This window comes from Pongo abelii, chromosome 5 (genome assembly GCF_028885655.2).
Source record: "Pongo abelii isolate AG06213 chromosome 5, NHGRI_mPonAbe1-v2.0_pri, whole genome shotgun sequence".
Classification (NCBI taxonomy): domain Eukaryota; kingdom Metazoa; phylum Chordata; class Mammalia; order Primates; family Hominidae; genus Pongo; species Pongo abelii.
The window spans coordinates 140,405,904-140,430,160 of record NC_071990.2 but is presented as its reverse complement, the minus strand read 5'-3'; the positions used below and the strand labels follow the sequence as shown (position 1 = coordinate 140,430,160).

Genomic DNA, 24,257 nt, shown 5'->3' with positions numbered 1-24,257 from the left:
TCCTATGTGCCAGACATGAGAAGGCAAGTAAATCATAGCTCACACATGATGGAGCTCCCAGTTTCATGAATAAAGGATTGCAGTAAAATGTAACAGGGATGTTCAGGATGCAAAATCCCTACAAAGAAGCCGCTCACAGCTGGAAATGCTGGGGAAACTTTGCAAAGGATATGATGATTGAACTAGATTTTTATAGAATGAATAGGGGTTTATCCAGTGAAATAGGAAAGAAAAGCAATTTCAGAGAAGAAAGGGTATGTGCAAAGCACAAATGTGTGAAAAGAGGTTAACATTAGAGAATTGTGAGTGGATCTGTGTGGTATGATTATAAGGATGTCAGGAAAACTGTAAAAGATAAGGGAGGGTGGGGCCAGATGAAATTCTGTAGGTTAACAGGTCGCTAACAGAGGCCTTCTAAAGCTTTTTCAGACACCGTCAGGGTGCAGAATCCTGCACCAGGTATCATATGCAGGGAGATAGAAAACAAGTAGAACATGGCTGGGCGCAGTGGCTCATGCCTGTAATCCCAGCACTGGGAGGCTGAGGCGGGCGGATCACGAGGTCAGGAGATCAAGACTATCCTGGCTAACATGGTGAAACCCCATCTCTACTAAAAATACAAAAAATTAGCTGGGCATGGTGGTGGACACCTGTAGTCCCAGCTACTAGGGACGCTGGGGAAGGAGAATGGTGTGAACCCGTGAGGTGGAGCTTGCAGTGAGCTGAGATTGTGCCACTGCACTCCAGCCTGGGCAACAGTGCGAGACTCGGTCTCAAAAAAAAAAAACTAAAAAAAAGAAAAGAAAACAAGTAGAATACATGGCCCCTTTCCTCAAAGGGCATCGTGATCACAGTAATACCAATAAAGGAGCAAAGACTGCCAAAAAGTTATGGGATAGGGACAAGCTCACTTGTGCCCCTTCTTATAGAGCAACCTTGCAGGTAACAAGGATGTGAAATGGGGAAGCATGGCAGTGCCTGGCACGTAGCAGGCATTCCACAAATACTAGCTGCCTTGGGATCTGTAGGTCTCCTTTTGCAAATGACTGGAGGTTGTATTCATGAGCAGGAGATACAGCAAGTTCCTAAGAATACATACAGGGCATCCCCAGATGATTCTCTGTATATCTGACAGATGATCCTTCATACTGATGTTTTGCTTCATCTAGGGGGGGAAAAAAAAGTACTTTTAGGCAAACTAAAATTGTGACATTTTTATTCATAAAAGAAATAGATTAAAATATTTTATGGCACTTGATACAGGGCTTGGTATTTTCATATGTTATAATAGAAAGTTTCAGATTTTTGGGCCGGGTGCAGTGACTTTCGTCTATAATCCCAGCACTTTGGGAGGCTGAGGTGGGTGGATAGCTTGAGCTCGGGAGTTGAAGACCAGCCTGGGCAACATGGTGAAACCTCGTCTCTACACACATGAAAAAAAGCCAAGCATGGTGGCGTCTGCCTGTGGTCCCAGCTACTCAAGAGGCTGAGGTGGGAGGATTGCTTGAATCAGGGAGGCAGAGGTTGCAGTGAGCCGAGATCGCACCACTACACTCAAGCCTTGGTGACAGAGCCAGACCCTGTCTCAAAAAAGGAAAGAAAAAAAAAATTTCAATTTTCTGTACCCAATGTTTTAAAACAAAGGCAAGTGGCAAAACTGGATGCAAAAAAGTATCTGCATGGAAAAACGTGTTAGCAGTTTATATTCAGCCCAGATGCCTGTTTACAATATGCACTATATAATGATAATATTTTCAGAATGATAGTACTGTACTCCAAGGTGCTTAATTACTTCTTCAGAGAATAATTATGACGACCATTGTACTCACTGAGGCAGGAAAGCTAATTAATGCATTGAAAGTACTTTCAGAAACAAAGGATTTTGCTTTTTTTTGCCTTTTAGTTGTGTAAAAAATCAGTCCAAATACTTCATTCTTCAAACTTTCATAAAAATTTTATTATATTTGTACAAATATCTGAAAACATTGTCTCATGCTACTTGGCTTAGAATAGATGCCCTTAGTGTTAGAAATCACTGAACACACTATTGATTTAGTATTAAAAGGATGAAAGACTTTAAAGCGAAGAACCCCACAAGAAGATAAGGTGTCTCAGGATCTTTGAGTAGGAGTACCACAAAGGCATTGTAACATGTTTAAAGGACACAGATTCTTATCGGCAACCAACCTGATCTATATAACCTTTATATTTTTTGATTTGGTCAATTGCAGTGGTCAAGTCCCCACGGTCAACGTGCTCTGCAGGGGTATGAAGCCTGACAGCATAGAGAAGATTAAGGTATTCTTCAAATCTTCGGGATGGGTACAGCAGCAGCTCTGGCAGGCTGTATGAGGCATAGAGAAGGGAGCTCTGGTCTCTGAAGGCCCAGGAATGCCCTCTCTGGGGGGGACCCCTGCTGTGCTCTCCCTCAGAACATACCTCAGCATTTTGGTAACAATGGTCTTATCATGCCTCTTCAGGAAAGTTCGGAATGCTGGTATCATTTCTCTGCACTAAAAGGTGAGGATTATATTGTCAAAACTTTATGAGATAGTTGTAAAGTCCACTGTTCCACTGAGCAAGCATGATCTATGGAATGCCTTAAGCAAAAGGGCAACATCTATGTGTAACCAATTAGACTATTAGTAGTGCCATTGGTGTCTTCCTAATATGTTAAGAATGTGTGTTGGCTGGGCGCTGTGGCTCATGCCTGTAATTCCAGCACTTTGGGAGGCCAAAGCAGGCGGATCACGAGGTCAGGAGATTGAAACCATCCTGTCTAACACGGTGAAACCCCGTCTCTACTAAAAATACAAAAAATTAGCCAGGCGTGGTGGCAGGCACCTGTAGTCCTAGCTACTCAGGAGGCTGAGGCAGAAGAATGGTGTGAACTTGTGAGGCGGAGCTTGCAGTGATCCAAGATCGTGCCACTGCACTCCGGCCTGGGCAACAGAGCGAGACTCTGTCTCAAAAAAAAAAAAAAAAAAAAAATGTGTGTTAATTATACATAGGCCTGACCCTATTCATTGAACTTAATCAGTATAGACAAATAAGAATGTACTTTGCAACCAGGTGGGCCTGGATTTGAATTACAATAAATCAAATATATAACCTTGTCAAATTACTTAACTTTTCTGAGCCTCAGTTTTCTCATCTGTAACATGGATATCATCACTAATGCTTGTGGTGTGGGAAAAAAAAATCCTATCCATAAAGTGGCTGTCACACAGTAAATGTTATTTCAGTATAGTAAGATCTTGACTATCAATGGTATTCACCTTTAATACTTCTGTTAATTATGTTTTCCATAGTAATATTTATTATACAGGTGTTCTACTGTACTTAATATATTTTTTTCGTTTTTTGTTTTTTTGAGACAGAGTCTTGGTCTGTCACCCAGGCTGGAGTAGAGTGGCATAATCTTGGCTCACTGCAACCTCTGCCTCCCGGGTTCAAGCGATTCTCCTGCCTCAGCCTCCCAAGTAGCTGGGGTTACAGGTGCCCGCCACCATGCCTGGCTAATTTTTGTATTTTTAGTAGAGACGGGGTTTTGCCATGTTGTCCAGGCTGGTCTTGAACTCCTGACCTCAGGTGATCTGCCTGCCTAGGCCTCCCAAAGTGCTGGGATTACAGGCGTGAGCCACCGCACCGAGCCTTAATATCTGTTTTAAAATGTATTTATTTATCACTATTAGAGCACCCGTGAAGTTACCTCCTTTTCCATGCCTAAAAGATGTCGGCAGTGCTAACTTATAGAAATCAAATATTCACTGATTTCATTATTGGACTTTCAGCTAAGACCAAGTGAAATATTCATGGATTTCAATCATATTAATAGCTAACATTGGCTGGCATGGTGGCCCACACCTGTAATCCCAGCGCTTTGGGAGACAGAGTTGGGTGGATTGCTTGAGCCCAGGAGTTTAAGACCAGCCTGGACAACATGGTGAAACCCCGTCTCCACAAAAAATACAAAAAAATTAGCCAGGTGTGATGGCACATGCCTGTAGTCCTAGATACCTGGTAGGCTGAGGTGGGAGGATCACCTGAGCCTGGGGAAGTTGAGGCTGCAGTGAGCTGTAATCATGCCACTGCACTCCAGCCTAGGTGACAGAGGGAGACCCTGTCTCAAAACAAACCCCACAACCAAATAACTAACATTTAAGCTAAGTACTTACTTATGTGCACACACTGGGCCTAGTGAACTAGGCATCATTATCTATAGCTAAAAAAATTTAGGCACCAGTGTGTTCCTGATACCATGTGATACTTTGCTCCAATTCTTGTCTCCAAGGTCAGTTCTATGAAACTACCTTATTTATGTAACTTTTGAATCATCAAGTTGTCTAGCAGTGACTAAACTCCCTGGGTGGGGTAGAAGGAATACTACAAAGGAAGCTGTCCAAGGGCAGGAGCCCTCCAGAGGCCTCCCAGCCCACAGGCCTTTCCTGCAGGGCCTCGGTGAAGACGAGTGGTCACAGTGGACTCTGGCCGAAGTGTGCTGCCATGTGACAAGGTAGCCTTTTCTAGGCTTTCGATACCAATTGAGGAGGGAAGAAAGAGGGATGTTATTCCCATCAGAAGGTATCCCCACAAGAGCAGCAAGTGGTACATGAGGGAATTGGATATTCCTGCTCAGATTAAATAATGGCAGAAATTGCAACAGGAAAAACTGTTAATAATTTACTCTCTAGGAAATGTTAAGACCAAGACATTCCTTACTTAATAGTGACATTTCATAAATTGATTGTTCTTCCAAGAAAGACATGGATGATTAATTTATTTTCTACATGAGAGAGTGAACTTGTCAAGGATACACAGGATTGTAGTAGCAGAGTGGATTCCAAGCTCAATTGTGGAGCATTTTCCTGTAAGCTGAGGGTATCTGGGGCAGGTGAAAGCCTGGCCATTTGCATGAGGATGAGTTCAGTTTAAAAACCAGTTCCTGGCAATGCTGGGTGTCAAATATTGTGCTAGCCCCTAAGTCGGGGTTCCTGTCCTCAGAGGTCACAGTATGGGAAGAGAGCTGGGAGCTAAGAGCAGAGAAGCCTTTCTTATTAACGCTGGTCTTTTGGGTTCCACATGTAACTTCCTTTCTAGCTCAGGTCTCATAGAATGATGGAATTGAAACTCATTTACCTTCTCAATAGTTTTCAGAATGACAGGGTAATTGTTGAAGAAATTGGTATATGTGTTCAACTGGCTTCCAAACTTCATGACTATTTCTCCCACACAGTGAGTTGGGCCCCATTCCTGCAGTCTGTCTCTCAGGTTATCTAGAAACTGCCTGTGGTATGAGAAGAGCATAAGCATGAACTATTCACTTGTGATAACTTACAAACCCAAATATCCATTGTCATCAGCATGGGCATTTTCACCCTAGTCCTTTACGGTAGGGTTTTGGTCAAGTCATTTCTTCTTAACACAGAGAAGTGCAGATTTGACAGGAAAGGAAGTGGGACGTGAAGGAGTAGGTTGGCCGGGGTGGAATCCCACCTCTTCACCTCAGTTCCTTGAGTCAGAACCACACAATGGCCACGATACAGCTGCCGCCTAATGTCCTAGTCTCTTGCCTCCAGATAGGCAGATGGGTGAAAGTTCTTACAATTTTTAGAAGAGAGTGCTCCACTGTCTTCAACAGCTGAATGCCATAGCCTCTACTTAGCCCATTTCCCCAGAGCTCTAAGAAAATCCCTCATTCATCCATCAGAGGCTTTGAACAGTGGAAGAGGCCTAGTTCAACCTCTTCACTGTAGGAGCTGGGGCCCATTGAGAGGAAAGAACTTGTTCCAAGTTACCCAGAGAGTTACCGTCAGGGAAGGACATACTCAGGTTGCCTCCCTTTACCACAGGCAGAAATGATCACTTTTCTCTCTCATGTTATGCACTTGAAAATATGTTGTTATTAAACTGACCCCCAGCCTTGGGCTTTCTAAGCTAAGTGTCCTGGTGGCTTAATCCCGTTAAATCCTTCTGGTTTTTTCCCATTGCTTAACTGAACATTGCTGATTAGGAACGAGCATATGGCTCTCCTCCTTCCTGCTATCTTTTGCATGGACAGTCTATTGGTTACAGCAAGGGTTCCCAACCCCCAGGCCATGGATAGGTACCAGTCTGTGGCCTGTTAGGAACCAGGCTGCATAGCAGGAGGTGAGTGGGGGTTGAGTGAGTGAAGCTTCACTGATATTTACAACCGCTCCCCGTTGCTTGCATTACTACCTGAGCTCCAGATCAGCAGTGGCATTAGATTCTCATAGGAGTGCAAACACTATGGTGAACTGCACATTCGAAGGATCTAGGTTGCATGCTCCTTATGAGAATCTAATGCCTGATGATCTGTCCCTGTCTCCCATCACCGCAAGATGGGACAATCTAGTTGCAGGAAAACAAGCTCAGGGCTCCCACTGGTTTACATTATGGTGAGTTGTATAATTATTTTATTATATATTACAATGTAATAATAATAGAAATAAAGTGCACAATAACTGTAATGCGCTTGAATCATCCTGAAACCATTTCCCCCGCCCCTGGTCTGTGTAAATATTGTCTTCCATGAAACTGGTTCCTGGTGCCAAAAAGGTTGGGGACCACTGGGTTACAAAATGCCTAGGTCCTGAATGCTGCTCCTTGCACTATGGCTATGAACGGGGGAAGGGGTGTCCTTGGGAATCACTACTGGTTGCAGCCCAGTAGGTAATGTGATGAGGATCTCGCTGCTATAATCAGGGTCCCTAAGAGGGGCAGAGCATCATTGCACCTCCATACTGCTTTTGAAACAATAAAGCATGGGCTCTTCTCAGTGCACAATGAATATTTTAAAAAATACATATTCAGGGTTTACCTGTTGAGACTTAAAATCTGTAGAATATCAGAGAAAATGATCTGGATATTGGCAGCACTCAGAATCGCTCTGTTTGATGACAATGCTGCTTTCAGTGGTGCAACATAAACATTTCTCACAATTTCCAGCATCTGCACGTATTTTCTCTCACTCTGTAAGAGTTCCCTGACAACTCTAGCTCGCTTTTCTGCTGAGTCCTTCTGGAGTATTCTCTCCTGTAGAGAAGTGTTAAGAACTCTAGTTAGTGATGGAGAAGTAGAAGTGCTGAGCAGTCAGGCAGCTACACGGAGACCCCCCTTGCTGGTTTTTGCTGTTCAGGTTGAAGGGGACTTCACGGGGACTATGGAGGACCCCGCTGTCCATCACTTGTCCCCAGTATCACCAAAGAGCCTCTCATATCAGGCCAGCCTGATGGCCAAGTAGAGAAGGGACTTTTAATCTTGGATCTAAAGGAAGGCAGTTTGAAACTTATTTTTATCCATCTGTCCATCCAAATCCATATTAGGTGTCTTATGCTGGTGCTGGCCATGTAATGATGAGAACAAGACAGAGTCCTGTCTTCATGGAGGTTACAGTCCAGTGAGGAAGCCTTTGGCTTGTCTACTCTTGTTTGTTTTCCTATTTCTTTTTCCAAGTAGTGTTTTATTGATTATCCTGCAAACAGAAGAACTGAAATGAGCTAGCCCTCTGCTACAGTTTGAATGTGTCCCTTCCAAAATTCAGGTGTAGCCAATGTGACAGTATTAAGAAGTAGAGCCATGAAAAGATGACTGGGTCATGAGGACTCCTCCTTCATGAATGGGATCAGGTGCCCTTAGAAAGGGGCTTGACAAAGGGAGTTGGTCCTCTCTTGCCTTCCACCATGTGAGCACTCCAAGAGAAGGCCCTTGACAGATGTTAGCATCTTGATCTTAGACTTCCCAGCCTCCATAAAGAATTTCTGTTCTTTGTAAATTACCCAGTCTCAGGTATTCTATTGCAGCAGCATGAACGGTGAAGATACCTTTTCATCATTAGCTAATTTGCTTCCCCAGCTGACATAGGAAAAATCTGAAGCATATGCTCTTCTTTCAGTATTAAGGATCTAACTTCAGTATTAAGGATAGACTTGGAGCTATGAGCCCATCTCTCCTGGCTAGCCAGGTTGCCAGATGTGCTATGTTATGTTTCCAACTCTTGTTTTATGTATTTATTTTATTTTATTTCTTTTGATATGGGGTCTCACTCTCTTGTCCAGGCTGGAGTGCAGTGGCATGATCTCAGCTCACTGCAACCTCCCGCCTCCCGGGTTCAAGCGATTCTCCTGCCTCAGCCTCCCAAGTAGCTTGGACTACAGGTGCATGCCACCATGCCCAGCTAATTTTTGTATTTTTAGTAGAGACGGGGTTTCACCATGTTGGCCAGAATGTTCTCGATCTCTTGACCTCATGATCCACCCACCTCAGCCTCCCAAAGTGCTGGGATTACAGGCGTGAGCCACCTTGCCCAGACTCTTGTTTTATTTTTTAATGCAGAGGTGAAAATCATACACTGGCCTAAAGAAATTCCATACCCTGATGTTGTGTGTGCTATGTTTATATGGAAAGAGAAATTAATTTTTATTGCTGGTACTAGATAATGTTTTTCTTTTATCTGCATATTTCAAAAGCTATAAAATGAGCATCTTTATACCAGAAAATTTATAATATCTAAATTTCAAAAACATAATGTCCTTCAATTTGAGCCTAGAATTATTATTTTCCCTCCAGCTCTAAGTATACCCACACTGCCCCCAATAAAATATGACAATACTGCTTCTGCCACTCCTGCTGCTGCTTGTGTTCTCATTCAGTGCGGACCTGAGGTGACGCCAGCACTCAGTATGGTGAACAGAAAGCTCAAGGAAGGGTCAGAACTGCTCATATTAATTTTAGGGTAGTGGGCAGGATGGTTCCTTGGTGCAATTTAGGATTAACAGGCATACACCACTTAGTCAACTAATGAAAGCCTATTGTGAATAGCAAGGCTTGTCAATGAAGCGGATCAGATTCCAGTTTGTCAGATGGCCAATCAATGAAACAGGCACACCTGCAGAGTTGGAAATGGAGGTTAAAGATACAATTGATGTGTTTCAGCAGCAGGCAGGAGGGATCCAGTAAAAAGAGAACTTGCTGCTTTACGCCAGAGGCTATTCTTACAGACCAAGACCGCATTCTCCACTAAAAAACTGCTGGTTCCACTACGTCCTAACTATTACAGTATAGTTTGCTCTATTCTTTCATTTCCTTCCCCATTCCTTTATTGTACATAAGGTAACTGATGAATATGCACAAGCATTTTTAAAAAAATTAGTGGCTAATGGTATGGCTAACGTATTAGTGGCTAATAGTATACCATCAACATCAATGGAGATGAGAAGGGGAAAAATGCTTCTGTGAAAAGACCTCCTTGGCCACGTGCGGTGGCTCATGCCTGTAATCTCAGCACTTTGGGAGGCTGAGGCGGGTGGATCACTTGAGCTCAGGAGTTCGAGACCAGCCTGACCAACTCGGCAAAACTCTGTCTCTACTAAAAATACAAAAATTAGCCAGGCGTAGTAGCACATGCCTGTAATCCCAGCTACTCAGGGGGCTGAGGCAGTAGAATCACTGGAACCTGGGAGGCAGAGGTTGCAGTGAGCCAAGGTCATGCCACCGCACTCCAGCCTGGGCAACAGAGCGAGACTCCATCTCAAAAACAAAAAAAAACAAAAAAAAAACAAAAAACCTCCTTTCTCCCTTCATGGCATGCTCATTCAGCAGTTATCTTTATATTCCAATCTGTTATTTTGCTTTCATTGTTTTAACAACAGCAATATATGTATATATATGTGTGTGTGTGTGTATATATGTATCTAAATCCTTGCATACCTTGTTCAGTTGGAGAATTCTAATGTTTTTCATTTATCATTGTAACACGAAGGGCACATTTTATAACGTTTTCGTACATACCTCTTATATGTAGGGCAATCTGTCTTTAAGTGAGGATCCATTAGTTGATAAAAATGATTCCCAGATAGTTTTTCCTTCAAGTCAAACACCCTGTTGTTTAAATAAGTGTCTTGTTTAAAATGAAAAAATGTGTAATGCTATGTGATCTTCACCAAGATGAGTTAACCATCATTTCATTAACTAGAATTATAATGTAAAAATAAGAGAAAAATGAGAGAACTCACTGTATTTGAAATATTATAAACACACTCTTCTTTTTTTAAATTTTTTATTTTGAGCAGGGTCTCCCTCTGTCACCCAGGCTGAAGTACAGTAGTGCAATCATGGCTCACTGCAGCCTGGACCTCCCGAGCTCAAGTGATCCTCCTGCCTCAGCCACCAGCGTAGCCACCATAACAGGCTAATTTTTGTAATTTTTTTGTAGAGGCAGGGTTTTTCTATGTTGCCCAGGCTGGTCGCAAACTCCTCTGCTTAAGCGATGCACCTGCCTTGGCCTCCCAAAGTGCTGGGATTACAAGCATGAGCTGCCAAATTCTTCTTGTTTATTTTCCAAACACATGGTCCGTATAGAATACCTATTTAGACATATCTAATGAGGTAAAAAATACATCTGCATCCCACTTGGCAGTTGGCTTACAGTCCATATTTTTTTTAATATTATATGTGTATTTCTGTATGTATATATTTTTAAATACTGGAGTTATCCAACATTTATAATCATTTTGAACTAAGGTTTTCATTGTCAAACCTTGTGTTGTTATCTTGAAACCACTATCAGGTATTATTACCAATAGTCAGATGAGATACCCTCATATCCACTGCTCTATGGAACATGCTCCTCCTGGGTGTTCCTAGGGATGGGTTTGGGGCAAGTGGGCATCCATGTCCTGGGGCTCCACGGCCTGCACTGTCTGCAGGCTGGGAAAGAGCCCCAGGTCTGAGCTCAGGGCTGCAGGAGTTAAGATTTTTCTTGCCTAATTGTCTGTCCTTAGGGAAGTCATTTGACTTTTTTTCCCCCATGTAACTTTTCTTAACTCTAGTTCTTTATCTATAAAATGTGGCTAGGGATGTGTCCTTCATAGGATTCTGAGAATGAAGTGTGTTTGTGTGTTTGTGTGTTGAAGAAAACAAAACAGCGTGCCCATGCCGTGGGTTACACAGGACGGGACTGGCCCCTGCTGAGGCTGCAGCTTCCTCCACACTTTACCTTTGACACAGAAAGACGGAGCCCTAGACATTGTGTTCATTAGACTCAACTTTTGAAGTCAGACTGTATGTTGGTAGATTAATTAGAAACTGTGAGCCTTTGTCCATGTGCCATTTCTTTGAAAGACATCCTAGTATCATAAAGGAAAGTCAGGGAGTAACATACAGATTTGTTTTGCTCCAAGATGTTACACTGCTATCCTTCTGGCTCAACTTCTTTTCAGTCCGGGGCTTATTTGGAAAAAAAAGTCTGCCAGCTGAATTCTCTCTAATAATTTTTGAGGTTTTTTTTTTTTTAATTCCCCCAAAGGGAAATTTTCAAGGAAAACGAAGAACTAACCAGAATAAAGGCTGAAATTTCACTATCAGAAGCAAAACCAATGGTAAAGTTACATTATATAATAGCTTACCAGATTAATCAGTGCTTCAAAATTTAAATCATTTTTGCTGAGCCTGGACTTTGTGTCCCAAGAATTGTCTTCAACAACATTTCTTTCCTGAAGATTGAATGGAAACTTGGTTATTGGAGGCAGGTCTTGGCATCTCTGAAAACTCAGTACTGTGCCCGCAGGAGGCCCTCAGAAGCCTCTGTCTTCAGCCCCAACCTCAGTGATCCCTACACACAATGAGTTAAGTGCTTGCAAATGGGATGCTACTCTTAAATTCAATTTTATGTTTTTTAAAAATAGTCTTTGCTTCCTTTGAACTACATAATACTTGAGAACTAAATCCAGTGTAGCTCCCTCTTCCCTGGGAGCCAGGGGAGTGATGCTGGGCTGGGGCTTCTCCTGGGCTTAGAAACTCACACACATTCCTGGGTAACAGGCTTCCTTTTTTTTCTTTTCTTTTTCTTGAGACGGAGTCTCACTCTGTCACCCAGGCTGGAGCGCAATGGCACAATCTCAGCTCACTGCAACCTCCGCCTCCCAGGTTCAAGCGATTCTCCTGCCTCAACCTCCTGAGTAGCAGGCTTACAGAGCCCACTACCATGCCCCACTAATTTTTGTATTTTTAGTAGAGATGGGATTTCATCACGTTGGCCAGTCTGGTCTGGAACTCCTGACCTCAGGTAATCTGCCCGCCTTGGCCTCCCAAAGTGCTGGGATTACAGACATGAGTCACCGAGCCTGGCCAGGTAACAGGCTTCTGCCTCAGCTCTGCTCTGTTCCTTCTCAGTTGAGGGCAAATAGGTTATTTTTATTTTTAAGATCCAGAAGGAAAAGCTCACAAAACTCACTCCTTTTTTTGCCACCAAGTGAAAATGTGTCATAAACCGTTCACATACCTTTCTAGACCTGCACATTTAAATAAGGCTTATTCTTTCTTCACTTTACCTTCTTAACTATTCTTGCTGTGGCCTCCCTAAAACTTAGCACATTTTTTTAAAGCCCTCCACCCCCACCCCTGCTGCGTGCAGCACCCCAGGGTCCACCCTAGCAACAGAGCAGTGGTCCTGTGTTTATGTTGAGGGATGGTGATGGTCAATGGTCTTTATTGCTGCCTTCCTCATCAAAGACAAAACTACCAATGGCAACTCTTGGATGTCCAGGGATGAGGCTGGAAGAATAACTTCAATTTGTAACTAAGGCTCCTTTTACCTTACTCTGCTGAGGCAAAAGTGAATTTTTATTTTGGAGATGCCACATTGCTCTGGCAGCCTGAGCCTCTGCAGAAGAACCCTGGTCTGCAAAGCTGCAGCCAGCTAGCTCAGTCCCAGATGGCAGGAGGTCCCACCTGAGCCTGAGTGCTTCCTGTCTGCTCCAGGGAGTCTTCTCATGATTTCTTTTGTCCTCTGCACTTGTGGCTGTCTCATACCAGCCTGGCATGTATCCATACTTATGGCTTGGGGCCGGGGGAGGAGATCTACTTGTTTTTGTTTTGTTTTGAGACAGGGTCTCACTCTTTCACCCATGCTGGAGTGCAGTGGTGCAATATTGCCTCACTGCAGCCTCGACCTCCCAAGCTCAATTGATCTCCCACCTCAGCCTCCCAAGTAGCTGGGACTACAGGCATGTGCCACCATGCCTGGCTGATTTTGTTCATTTTTTTTTTAGAGACAAGGTCTCACTATGTTGCCCAGGCTGGTCTCAAATTCAAGTGATCCTCCTGCCTTGGGATCCCAAAGGGATGGGATTACAGGCATGAGCCACTGTGCCCAGCCAGTATCTTGCACTCCAGCGTGGGTGATGGAGTGAGGCTGTCTCAAAAAACAAAAACAAAAACTCTCAGGTTGGGCCAAGATTAAGATAACCCAAACAGCACACAATTGTATTGTGGATCTCACAGATAAGGGAGCCATCTTTCTCTGGGAGATCACCTGACTGTACAGGCTCACATGAAAATTTATGCATTAAAATTCAGGTGTCATCATGGACCTCCCCCAGACCACCTTGGCTATTTTAGAACCTGCTTGCTTACAATTGGGCTTTGTTTCACATTCCAGCTCAGCAGCAACTTACTTTTTTAAATATAATTTTTTCCTTGTGGATAGGACATTGATTTGGCATAGTAATTTTGTTTGAACCTAAAATTGGCAAGTTCACTCATTTTATATTATATGTTTAGTTGCCAGAATTTTTACAGCTTAATTTTAGATTCCGGTGCCATCTTTTACTTAGTTTTTTTGGATGAATTCAGAGGAAGTAACATGGCAGAAACTGTGCACATTTATAAGACAACTATCATTTTGGGTTGGTGGGTCTCTGCCTTGGCTCTCCAGGACATATAAGGAAGACCATTAAAAAAAAGCTCACAGAACATGTTAGGGATTTTTCCCTAGGATGGGGCATAGGCAGACACTATTTTCCAGAGACATTCTTAGTCATTGCTGATGCTTCTGCCAGCAAACACTCAGCTGCCTGGATAAGGGGCCAGAAATAGTTGTGAAAATGACAGGTAGAGTTCAGGAACAACTGTAATTCTGGCTGCCAGCCATCACCATGGTTGCATGGTATCAGTGTAAACATTATAGGCAGACAAAAACCAGGAGCAAATAATGATTGGGCAGCAGAATGATAGGTAGGTAGGTAGGTAGGTGGTTGGATGGATAGATACATGGATGGACACACATGCACACACAGTCCTAGATTTGACAGATAATCCATATTACACAAGCCCCTCTGGGAGGGTTTTTTGTTTGTTTGTTTGTTTGTTTTTGAGATGGAGTCTTGCTCTTGTCACCCAGGCTGGAGTGCAGTGCTGTAATCTTGGCTCACTGCAACCTCTGCCTCCCAGGTTCAAGGGATTCTCCTGCCTCAGCCTCCTGAGTAGCTGGGATTATAGGCGCCTGCCACCACGCCCAGCTAATTTTTGTGCTTTTAGCAGGGACAAGGTTTTACCATGTTGGCCAGACTGGTCTCGAACTCCTGACCTCAGGTAATCCACCCACCTCAGCCTCCCAAAGTGCCGGGATTACAGGCATGAGCCACTGCGCCCGGCTGGAAGGGTCTTTAAAGCAATTATCTCAGAGAAGCTTTCATTTTCCCCTCCTTTGTCTCCTGAGGCTTCTGAATGAATATCCAGTTTTAAAAATAAACCCTAATGTAAGGAAATTCAGCTTTTCTATTTTTATCCTAATGCAACACTGACATTTAGCTGTGGTTCTTCCTCCTAGAGGTCTCCGCATTTGTTCTGTGGGCTTTGTGCCCAAGCTCTTTAGTGTTAAATAGTAGAGAATCAAATGAGAATCTAATACGTATTTTTTTCTAATTCGATTTTTTTAAAATCAAATTTCCAGGCATTAAGGAGTTTTGCATTTTTCCAGTTTTATTACAGGCAGACAATGTAGCAATAGAGAGCCTGATTTCCAGCAATGAGGAACTTTCAGCCCAAATTTCATGCATTATTTTATGAACATGATGAGCTGTTTGGATCAACAGCCAGTTGAAAAGACTTCATTCATTTTGAATTTTATTTGGCACAGAAACTAGAGGAGAAAGTGTCTCAGAGGAACTGCTCCAAGTGATTATTCCCTTAGGTGTCAATGAGCCCAGAAACGGTTCTCACCAAGAGTTAGGTCTTTCACATATGAGAGTGGCACTTCAGAGGACGAAGCACCTTAGTTTGGTCCTTATTGCTTTCTTGCTCCAAAGAGGGGCTTTTCTGGGATCTGTATGCCTGGGTTTTGAGGTAATAGCTTCACCCTTAGGCGTAAAGGTGGGTGAAAGAATCCAATAAAGTTTCCAGGGAGTCAGGAATCAGCAGATGTTGAAAGGACTTTGGAAGAATTTGGAACCTGTGTAATGTGGTTATATGTTGATCATTCCCTTTAGTGAACCAAGGGAAAATGAGTGGTATTAGAGGCCTGGGTGCTGTTTTTCAGGTTTTCATAGGCTAAAGGATGGATGGAGACTATGTCCACCCTTTTGGGAGAATAATCTCAAGAATTTCAAAGAGAAGGTGGCTGGCATAATGAGACGAAAGCAGCAGCGTCTGAGAAGCAGAAGGAGGAGCCTGGACTAAATGCCCATCTGGCGTTCCCACCCTGGGGTTCCCATCCCAGCCCGTGCGTTCTGTTAACAGGCGCTAATCATGCTGCACCACCTATTTGTGTATCAGCCTCATCCTCCACAAAGGCAGGAACTGTCTTACTTTGCTGTCTAGTCCCAGGATTTAGCAGAAGGTCTAGCACGTGGTTAGCTCCTGCAAATATTTAGAGAATGGAACTAAAAAGATGAGGAATTGCCCTCTGCCTGAGAAGTTTCCTGAAAATATCGATTTAGGGGCAGGGCAGCCAGCAAGCAGGGTTTCAACCTGTAAAGGGCTTAGATATCCCTGGAAAAGCATTTAGACTCCTCTTGGGATGGCCAGGCATGGTGGCTCAGGCCTGTAATCCCAGCACACTGGGAGGCTGAGACAGGAGGATGGCTTTAGCCCAGGAGTTCAAGGCTATGGTGAGCTATAATTGTGCCACTGTACCCCAGCATGGGTGACAGAGCGAGGCCCCATCTCAAAAAAAAAAAATTAAAAAATAAAGACTCCTCTCTCAGGGAGATGCTTGTGGTTGGGAAGAATAAGCCACTTGGGCACTTTGTGGGGGAGGGGAGGATTAAAGTAAGGGTTGTGCTATGGTAACAGCAGAAGGGTAGGTCTTTTTTTTTTTTTTTTTTTTGAGATAGGGTCTCACTCTATTGCCCAGGCTGGAGTGCAATGGCACGATCTTGGCTCACTGCAACCTCTACCTCCCTGGTTCAGTGATTCTCCTGCCTCAGCCTCCCAAGTAGCTGGAACTACAGGTGTGCCCCACCATGCCTGGCTAATTTTAGTATTTTTAGTAGAGACGAGTTCTCACCACGTTGGCCAGGCTGGTCTCAAATTCCTGGCCTCAAGTGATCCACCCGCCTCTGCCTCCCAAAGGGCTGGGATTACAGGCGTGAGCCACTGCGCCTGGCCAAGGATGGGTCTTAATGACGGCAGGCCGTGTGCTGCTGAGTTCATTTGGGGCAGCAGGCAGAGAGGATGCTGCCTCCAGCAGTTCTCCATGTCTGCTCCTGCCCTGCCCAGCACTGTCCTTTAAAGAAGCATTAACAAATACTTCCAGAATATCAGGTTAATAGGGCAACAAATGATTTGCCTGCTAGAGGTGCTCACGAGTCTCTTACTCCTAGCAGCCCTCCATGGTGAGACTGTGTTAGGGAGTGCCATCCCACGCCTTCAAACATCAAAGACAGGTGACTTTTCTATGGACATAAAATGGTTCTAAAACGGTATTTTCCCCTACATAGAAATCAGCTATGTGAATGACAATGTGATTCTCGGCATTTCTTGAATCCTGGTTATTTCATGTAACCAAGAATGCTTGGATTCCTAATATAGTACTGGCAAAATTATTCTTTTTTGGCCTGGTGAACTAGCTTTATTTATTTATTTACAGCACAGTCTCACTCTGTCACCCAGGCTGGAGTAAAGTGGTGCAATCTTGGCTCACTGCAACCTCTGCTCACTGAACCTCCCCGAGTTCAAGCGAACCTTGGCTCACTGAACCTCCCTGGGTTCAAGTGATTCTCCTGCCTCAGCCTCCTGAGTAGCTGGGATTATAGGCGTGCCACCATGCTGATTTTTGTATTTTTAGTAGAGATGGGGTTTCACCATGTTGGCCAGGCTGGTCTCAAACTCCTGACCTCAAATGATCTGCCCACCTGGGCCTCCCAAAGTGCTGGGATTGCAAGCGTGAGCCACCGCGCCCAGCCAGAACTCGCTTTAAACCGATTTTTTTCTTTAATGAATTTGAATCTCAACTAAGAAAAAAAAGAACTATTCTTAGTTTCACACCCCTCAAAAAAAAATTCCCCTTAAGTTCTCTCAGGGCTCAATTGTATAAATGGCAAAGCAAAATGCAAATGTCTACCTTTCTCCCCACAACCAAATAGTGTCACTCAAGTTAACATGCTGCCGTTTATGCTTTTAAGCGGCTTAAATGTTACTCATATTATGAAACTACAAAACACCCTATTTTAACAATACTTCATGAGAATAAAATTCTTTGGAGAAATGACAAGTTAAAGCTTCCCAGTAGAGCTCATATAATGATTTATGAATTTCTTTATCACATGTGCCTAACTCTATAGAAAAGCAATGGCATAAAAATTCAGCAGCAACTTTACCTTCATGAATAAACTGAATGTTGTCTTTGGATCACATTTTGTTGGAATAACATTTCCTTCAAAATATTTGATCTTTTTACCACATTTCTTCAGCAGAAAATACGACAAAAACTCCAGAGGTTTGTCCTAAAGAATGCCCACCCCCCCAAAGAAAAATTCCCATTTAAAACATTCTTCTGAAATACAGGTGTCAATAGTGCAGCAGAAGAGAGAACACACTTTTTAGCAGGGATTTCAGCTTTCTAGTTAATTAATTGACATGTCCAGAAAACAGAGTGAATAGTGCTCAATTCGAGTCAGTACATAAGACTTTCTAGTTAATCTCATATTCCAGTTACCATATGTACTCTTGGTCCTCAACAACTTGTCACAATCCAGTTAAGACACCAAAATTTTATGGGAGGGTCTCTCAAGATCTGTGGAACCAAAGTGGCCCACACCAACCCCTTGGCCAAATGAGGAAAGGGGACAGGAGGGATCTTGTCGTCTTTCAGGGGGAAGAAGAAGGCCTGGGAGAGAGGCTGCAGTAGCAGAATTGCTGGGAAAAACATGCTGGGGCTCTCAAATTTGGTTCCCTCTCAGGCTATAGGTTTGAGCACCATCCAAATTATATCATACATGGTTATTTTTAAATAATTAGGTGGAAATAAGTACACTGAACCGACACCAAGCATGTTGAGTAATCCTTTAGTGTTTTGGGAGACAGTGCGGGGGCATCTCTGTGAGTATCCCTGCTCATTTTATCAGCAAGGCTCGCCAAAGCCCTTTCGTCATTGGGCTGCCTGAGCCTCCCTGCAGAGCTGAGACTTCACAGGGGACAAACTACAGCTAATGCAGCTTCGCAGCCCCCACCCAGTGCAGGACAGCTACGCCCAGAAATGCCTGGTGCAGACCCAGGAAGCCATACTGAAACAGGAGCAGATACTTGACAATAAGCAGAGAGAGAGCATGTGTGCAGAGACAATGTTAAATTCACCCACAAAGTAGAATTATGATGGTGGAAGAGAAAGATTTGAGACTCTCCTTGAGAATTCCTTGGAAACTAGAGAATTTAGATTATTGAATATGTTAACAGCAGCCCTATCTCCATTCTATTCCTGACTCCCCTCAGATGGAGAGCTGCACGTTGCATTTTCTTTCTTTTTTTCTTTTTCTTTTTTTTTGAGACAGAGTCTTGCTTTGTCACCCAGGCTGGAGTGCAGTGGCACGATCCTAGCTCACTGCAACCTTCACCTCCTAGGTTCAAACAATTCTCTGGCCTCAGTCCCCTGAGCAGCTGGGATTACAGGAGCCCGCCACCATGCCCGGCTAGTTTTTGTATTTTTAGTAGAGACAGGGTTTCACCATGTTGGCCAGGCTGGTCTCCAACTCCTGATCTCAAATGATCCGCCTGCCTCGGCCTCCCAAAGTGCTGGGATTACAGGCGTGAGCCACCACGCCCGGCCACACTGCGTTTTCCTATAGCCATGCTGTCCTCTTTGGGCCTGGGAGAGCTGTCTGGAGACTGGCCTCTCCTCACCATTTTCTGAAATGTGGACTGGCTTCTTCTCACTGTTTTCTGAAGTGTAGACTGACCTTAATGAGAGAGAACCTTGGATCTGTGTCTGATGAAATTGTTTCTTTGGGCTTCTCCTACACCCATCTCCAACCGAATTACCGATTTGCTTCTTTCTGTTCTGTTGTGTTCTCTTTCCCTTCCTCTCTCATCTAGCCCCTTTTCCCTTCATCTTTTCACATCTGGGTCACACTTTCTCAGGTTTCTCCTCAAACTAGGAATTGGTTTCTCTGTTGAGTAAAGTTTATGTGAAATATAAAGCCACTAACATGTTTTATTAAAAAAAAAATAGTCACTTCTGACTGAAATTAAGCACAAGACAGAAAACAGGGCACAATGTAATAAACTTTAAATAACCTAGAAGATTTTCCTACTTGTCTGTTTTGTGTACTTAACACATCTTGGGTCCAGAATCTCTTAGTGGCTGTTTTTATAAACTGATGTAATTCTCTGAGGAACTGTGCTCTGAAAGGGATAAACTGGTCAAAAAATTAATAATAACTGCAAACAGAATTTATTTAAATGTTGGTTTTCATAGTTTACTTTCTTCAAAGAAACACTTACAGAATCTTCTTTTGACAACTCCATCAATCCATCTGCCAGAGCTTGCGCAGTATCTTGGTTGTTTAGAATGTTGGTCATACCCATGGTGTCAAACATAAACTGCCCTGTAAATATAAGGCCACATGCCCTGTAATTGATTAATGTAAGAAATGTGATTTAAAAACAACAACTCAGTCCTCACAGTTTCTTTTTTTTTTTTTTTTTTGAGACAGAATCTTACTCTGTTGCCCAGGCTGGGGTGCTGTGGCAAAATCATAGCTCACTGCAGCCTTGATTCCCTGAGCTCAAGTGATCCTCCCACCTCAGCTTCTCAAGTAACTGGGACTATAGGCATGCACCACCATGCCTGCTTAATTTTTTAACTTTTATTTATTTATTTATTTATTTTGAGATGGAGTCTCGCTCTTGTCACCCAGGCTGGAGTACAGTGGCACAATCTGGGCTCACTGCAGCCTCCGCCTCCTGGGCTCAAGCAATTCTCCTTCCTCAGCCTCCTGAGTAGCTGGGATTACAGGTGCCTGCCACCATGCCCATCTAATTTTTTTTTTTTTTTTTTTTTTGTGGTTTTAGGAGAGACCGGGTTTCACCATGTTGGCCAGGCTGGTCTCGAACTCCTGACCTCAAGTGATCCTCCTGCCTCGGCCTCCCAAAGTGCTGGAGGCGTGAGCCACTGCAGCCAGCCAATTTTTTAACTTTTTGTAGAGATGGGGTCTTGCTATGTTTCCCAGGCTGGTCTCAAACTCCTGGCCTCAAGCAATCTGCCCACCTCAGCCTCCCAAAGCATTGGGACTACAGACATGAGCCACCGTACTGGACGCACAGTTGTTTTTTTAGTGGATAAAAATGCAAAGAATAGCAGTAAAAATTCTATTACGCAATGAGGATTTCTACTATGATAAAATATAAAATGAACCAAAGTAATTTAAATGTCTAGTCTATAAAAAGTGCCCACTCCGGCAAAGCTGATATGGAATGAAATGTATAAATTGGACAATAAGGAGAGAGCATGTGAAAAGGAGCTCAATAAGTTTAAATGTAAGACTCTCGATCCTACCAGAAGTTCCTCTATATTCTCCTATATCTTTGCGCTCAAGTAGGCATTTGTTTTTTTTGTTGTTGTTGTTGTTTTTTGAGACAGGGTCTCATTCTGTTGCCCAGGCTGGAGCGCAGTGATGCGATCTCAGCTCACTGAAACCTCTGCCTCCCTGGCTCAAGCAAGTCTCGTGCCTCAGCCTCCTGAGTAGCTGGGATTACAGGCACACGTCACCACGCCCAGCTAACTTTTGTATTTTTCTGTGGAGACAGTGTTTTGCCATGTTGCCCAGGCTGGTCTCAAACTCCTGAGCTCAAGCAATCCACCTGCCTCAGCTTCCCAAACTGCTGGGATTACAGGCATGAGCCACTACACGAGGCTTCAAATATATAAATATTTTAAAGTCCAAAGTAAATAACATGCAAACATACATACACAGACATCTTTTAATTTTTAAAATATTTTTAACACCACGCAGTTATTTAAAAAATTGTTTTTCCATTTTCTTCTCATTGCCTACATATATTATTTAATAAATACTCTTATCACTTGAGGTCAGGAGTTCGAGACCAACCTGGCCAACATGGTGAAACCCTGTCTCTACTAAAAATACAAAAAATAGGCTGGGCACGGTGGCTCACACCTGTAATCCCAGCACTTTGGGAGGCCAAGATGGGCAGATCACTTGAGGTCAGGAGTTTGAGACCAGCTTGGCCAACATGGTGAAATCCCATCTCTACTAAAAATGCAAAAATTAGCTGGGCGTCGTGGTGCACACCTGTAATCCCAGCTACTTGGGAGGCCCAGCCTGGGCGACAGAGTAAGACTCCATCTAAAAAATAAAAATAAAATAAAAATTGGCTGGGCATGGTGGTGCATGCCTATAATCCCAGCTACTCAGGAGGCTGAGGGAGGAGAATCCCTTGAACCTGGGAGGCAGAGGTTGCAGTGAGCCGAGATCACACCATTGCACTCCAGCCTGGGGACAAGAGCGAAACTCTGTCTCAAAAAAAAAAAACAAAAAACAAAACTAGGAGAAATACTTTCTCCCTGTTTACAACTTCATAACCATTTTAAAATAATGGTTGAACACCTCCTAAATGTGATAGAGTAGGTAGTACAAATAAGCAGGAAGGCAAATCTCTGTTTTGGAAACATTTATGTAAAGAGATATAGGACGTACATTGACAGATATCTGCTTGCACGCTTGTGTGTTACAGCTCTTGTGTAGATGGTAACTCTGTAGACAGACCTTAAATATGGAGCTGGGCAGAGAAAAAGAAGAAAGGCACAGATAGAGGGTGATTTGATTCATATGGTGTTTTAGTCAGGCGGAAAGTAGTAGGGGAAAAATTTAATAGATATGAATATTTGCAGATGAGAAAAAGAAAAACTCTTTACCTAGATGGTGAAATATACTTAAAGAATGGACTAATTTAGGTAAAGATGCAAAATTGAGGAAGTAAATTGTTTTCAGAGGGCTCTGCTGTGATCATTCATTCCGTCATGGGGCTGGGGTGTGAATGGAAAAATTCATTCAACCATGTCCAATAGGCTCAGCAAAGGCCCATGGAGCCTATCACTAAATTATATATTTTAGATAGAAAATAAATAGAACTTAAATTGCAGAACAATGTATGGAATAGGTGCTGGGGTATAAGAGGTGCTTAACTTTCAGAGCAAATTCTAGTGGGAAAAGTGCACAGCTCTCTGGCTTAGCAAACAGCAAATTGTGTCTAGGTAAATAAGTGACAAACAAGAATTAATAAGGTGGTAAAATGTTAAAATAAGAACGAGCTTCAACATTTTGAACCTGAATATATTTGTTCTTAGTGGTTATTCATTATATTTGAAAGGCAGTGTGAGCAGCCTAAGAGATAAAGTTTTACTGGAGATGTTCAAGAGTAAAATTTTACTTGCGCCATAACTAAACTTGTATTTACTCGGGATATGAAAGCAACTTCATAATTAACCTGCAACAGAAGTAGCAAGACTGCTTACCTATCATCCTGCCACTGATGCTCTTGTGCAGTTCCTTGAAGAGAGGATACAGCTGCTTCCTTACTGTTTTCAAGGTTTCTTCTAGGAAGTCTGTGAAGCTGGACCACGTCTGTAGCTTCGATTCGCAGAAGTAGATGGAAGAGGGGGCCTTTCCCCATTGGGATCCCAGCCAATCACTAAGAACTGACATGATTTTCTTCTGTTATTATTGTAGGCTTGAGCTCAGATGAAAGAATTCTACGTCTTGTTTAAAGTACAACAAAATCTTAGTTGCATTTGTATTGAATTTATTATCGTTTCTGATTAGAAGACTAAGACAAACACCCATCCTCTGTTTTCAAAGGTAAAATTAGAAACTCGAAAAGGATTCAATGAATCATTTCAAATGCATGTCTACTCTTTGATAGCTGAGGCTGACATATTCCATTCAAAGTTTAAAAAAAAAAAAAAAACAGCTGCTGGATTGTGCGTTGGGAAACTGTGCTGTCATCTGAGGAAGAATGCACTGCTTTATCTTTTCAGTCTAAAAGTGAAAACACAAGAAATCCCATGCTACACGGCTTCCCCATCAGGCCATTGGAAGTCAACCCTGTCATCGCCAAATCCTTATCTTTCTTAAATTATGTCAAACTGCTACCTCGCTCTACAAATCTGTCTACAGGACTGTAGCAGGTGCTTAAAGAAAGTTTCTCTTCTTAAATAACAATTACTGGATGATGCAGTGGTGTGTTAAATTTGATTTTCTGTCCTGAATGGATACATAGCGTTTTTGCTTTGTTTCCTCTACTGTTACTGATAGACATGTGAAAAGGTTCACAACATGTTTTTGTTTTTGTTTGAGACAGAGTCTTGCTCTGTCGCCAGTCTGGAGTATGGTGGCACGACCTCGGCTCACTGTAACCTTCGCCTCCCGGGTTCAGGCAATTCTCATGCCTCAGCCTCCCAAGTAGCTGGGATTACAGATGTGTGCCACTACTGCCCAGCTAATTTTTATATTTTTAGTAGAGACGGGGTTTCACCACATTGGGCAGGCTGGTTTCAAACTCCTGACCTCAGGTGATCTGCCTGCTTCAGCCTCCCAAAGTGCTGGGATTACAGGTGTGAGCCACTGCGCCCGGCCACAACATGCTTTTTTTTTTTTTTTTCAGTAAGGAGAATGAGAACAAGAGAGGGAAAAGGAGGATGAACAGGAGGAAGGGAAGGCAGAGGAGGAGAAAAAGAAGAAAACCTGTTCCCGGCCAGATGCGGTGGCTCACGCCTGTAATTCCAACAGTTTGGGAGGCTGAGGTGGGCGGATCACAAGGTCAAGAGATCGAGACCATCTAGGCCAACATGGTGAAACCCCGTCTCTACTAAAAACACAAAAATGAGTCGGGCGTGGTGGCACATGCCTGTAGTCCCAGCTACTCAGGAGGCTGAGGCAGGAGAATCGCCTGAACCCAGGAGGCGGAGGTTGCAGTGAGCCTAGGTCGAGAACGTGCCACTG

The 24,257-nt window shown here is 43.3% G+C and overlaps 1 protein-coding gene across 5 annotated transcripts in view; it reads right to left on the bottom strand.

The window, feature by feature from the left end:
* The window catches only part of ECT2L (epithelial cell transforming 2 like), a 105,125-nt gene that overhangs the window by 15,469 nt on the left and 65,399 nt on the right, over positions 1–24,257 (bottom strand). For 2 of the 5 annotated variants that reach the window (XM_063725009.1, XM_063725010.1), the window contains 9 exons: positions 22,772–22,954; positions 19,738–19,841; positions 17,619–17,744; positions 11,427–11,513; positions 6,842–7,056; positions 5,140–5,287; positions 2,440–2,513; positions 2,188–2,344; positions 1,100–1,165 (listed from right to left, as the gene is read on the bottom strand). In XM_063725009.1, coding sequence (XP_063581079.1) covers positions 1,100–1,165; positions 2,188–2,344; positions 2,440–2,513; positions 5,140–5,287; positions 6,842–7,056; positions 11,427–11,513; positions 17,619–17,744; positions 19,738–19,841; positions 22,772–22,954 — 1,160 coding nt within the window. The remainder of the gene's footprint in view (positions 1–1,099; positions 1,166–2,187; positions 2,345–2,439; positions 2,514–5,139; positions 5,288–6,841; positions 7,057–11,426; positions 11,514–17,618; positions 17,745–19,737; positions 19,842–22,771; positions 22,955–24,257) is intronic. The other 3 variants (XM_063725011.1, XM_063725012.1, XM_063725013.1) reach the window with 3 other exon arrangements.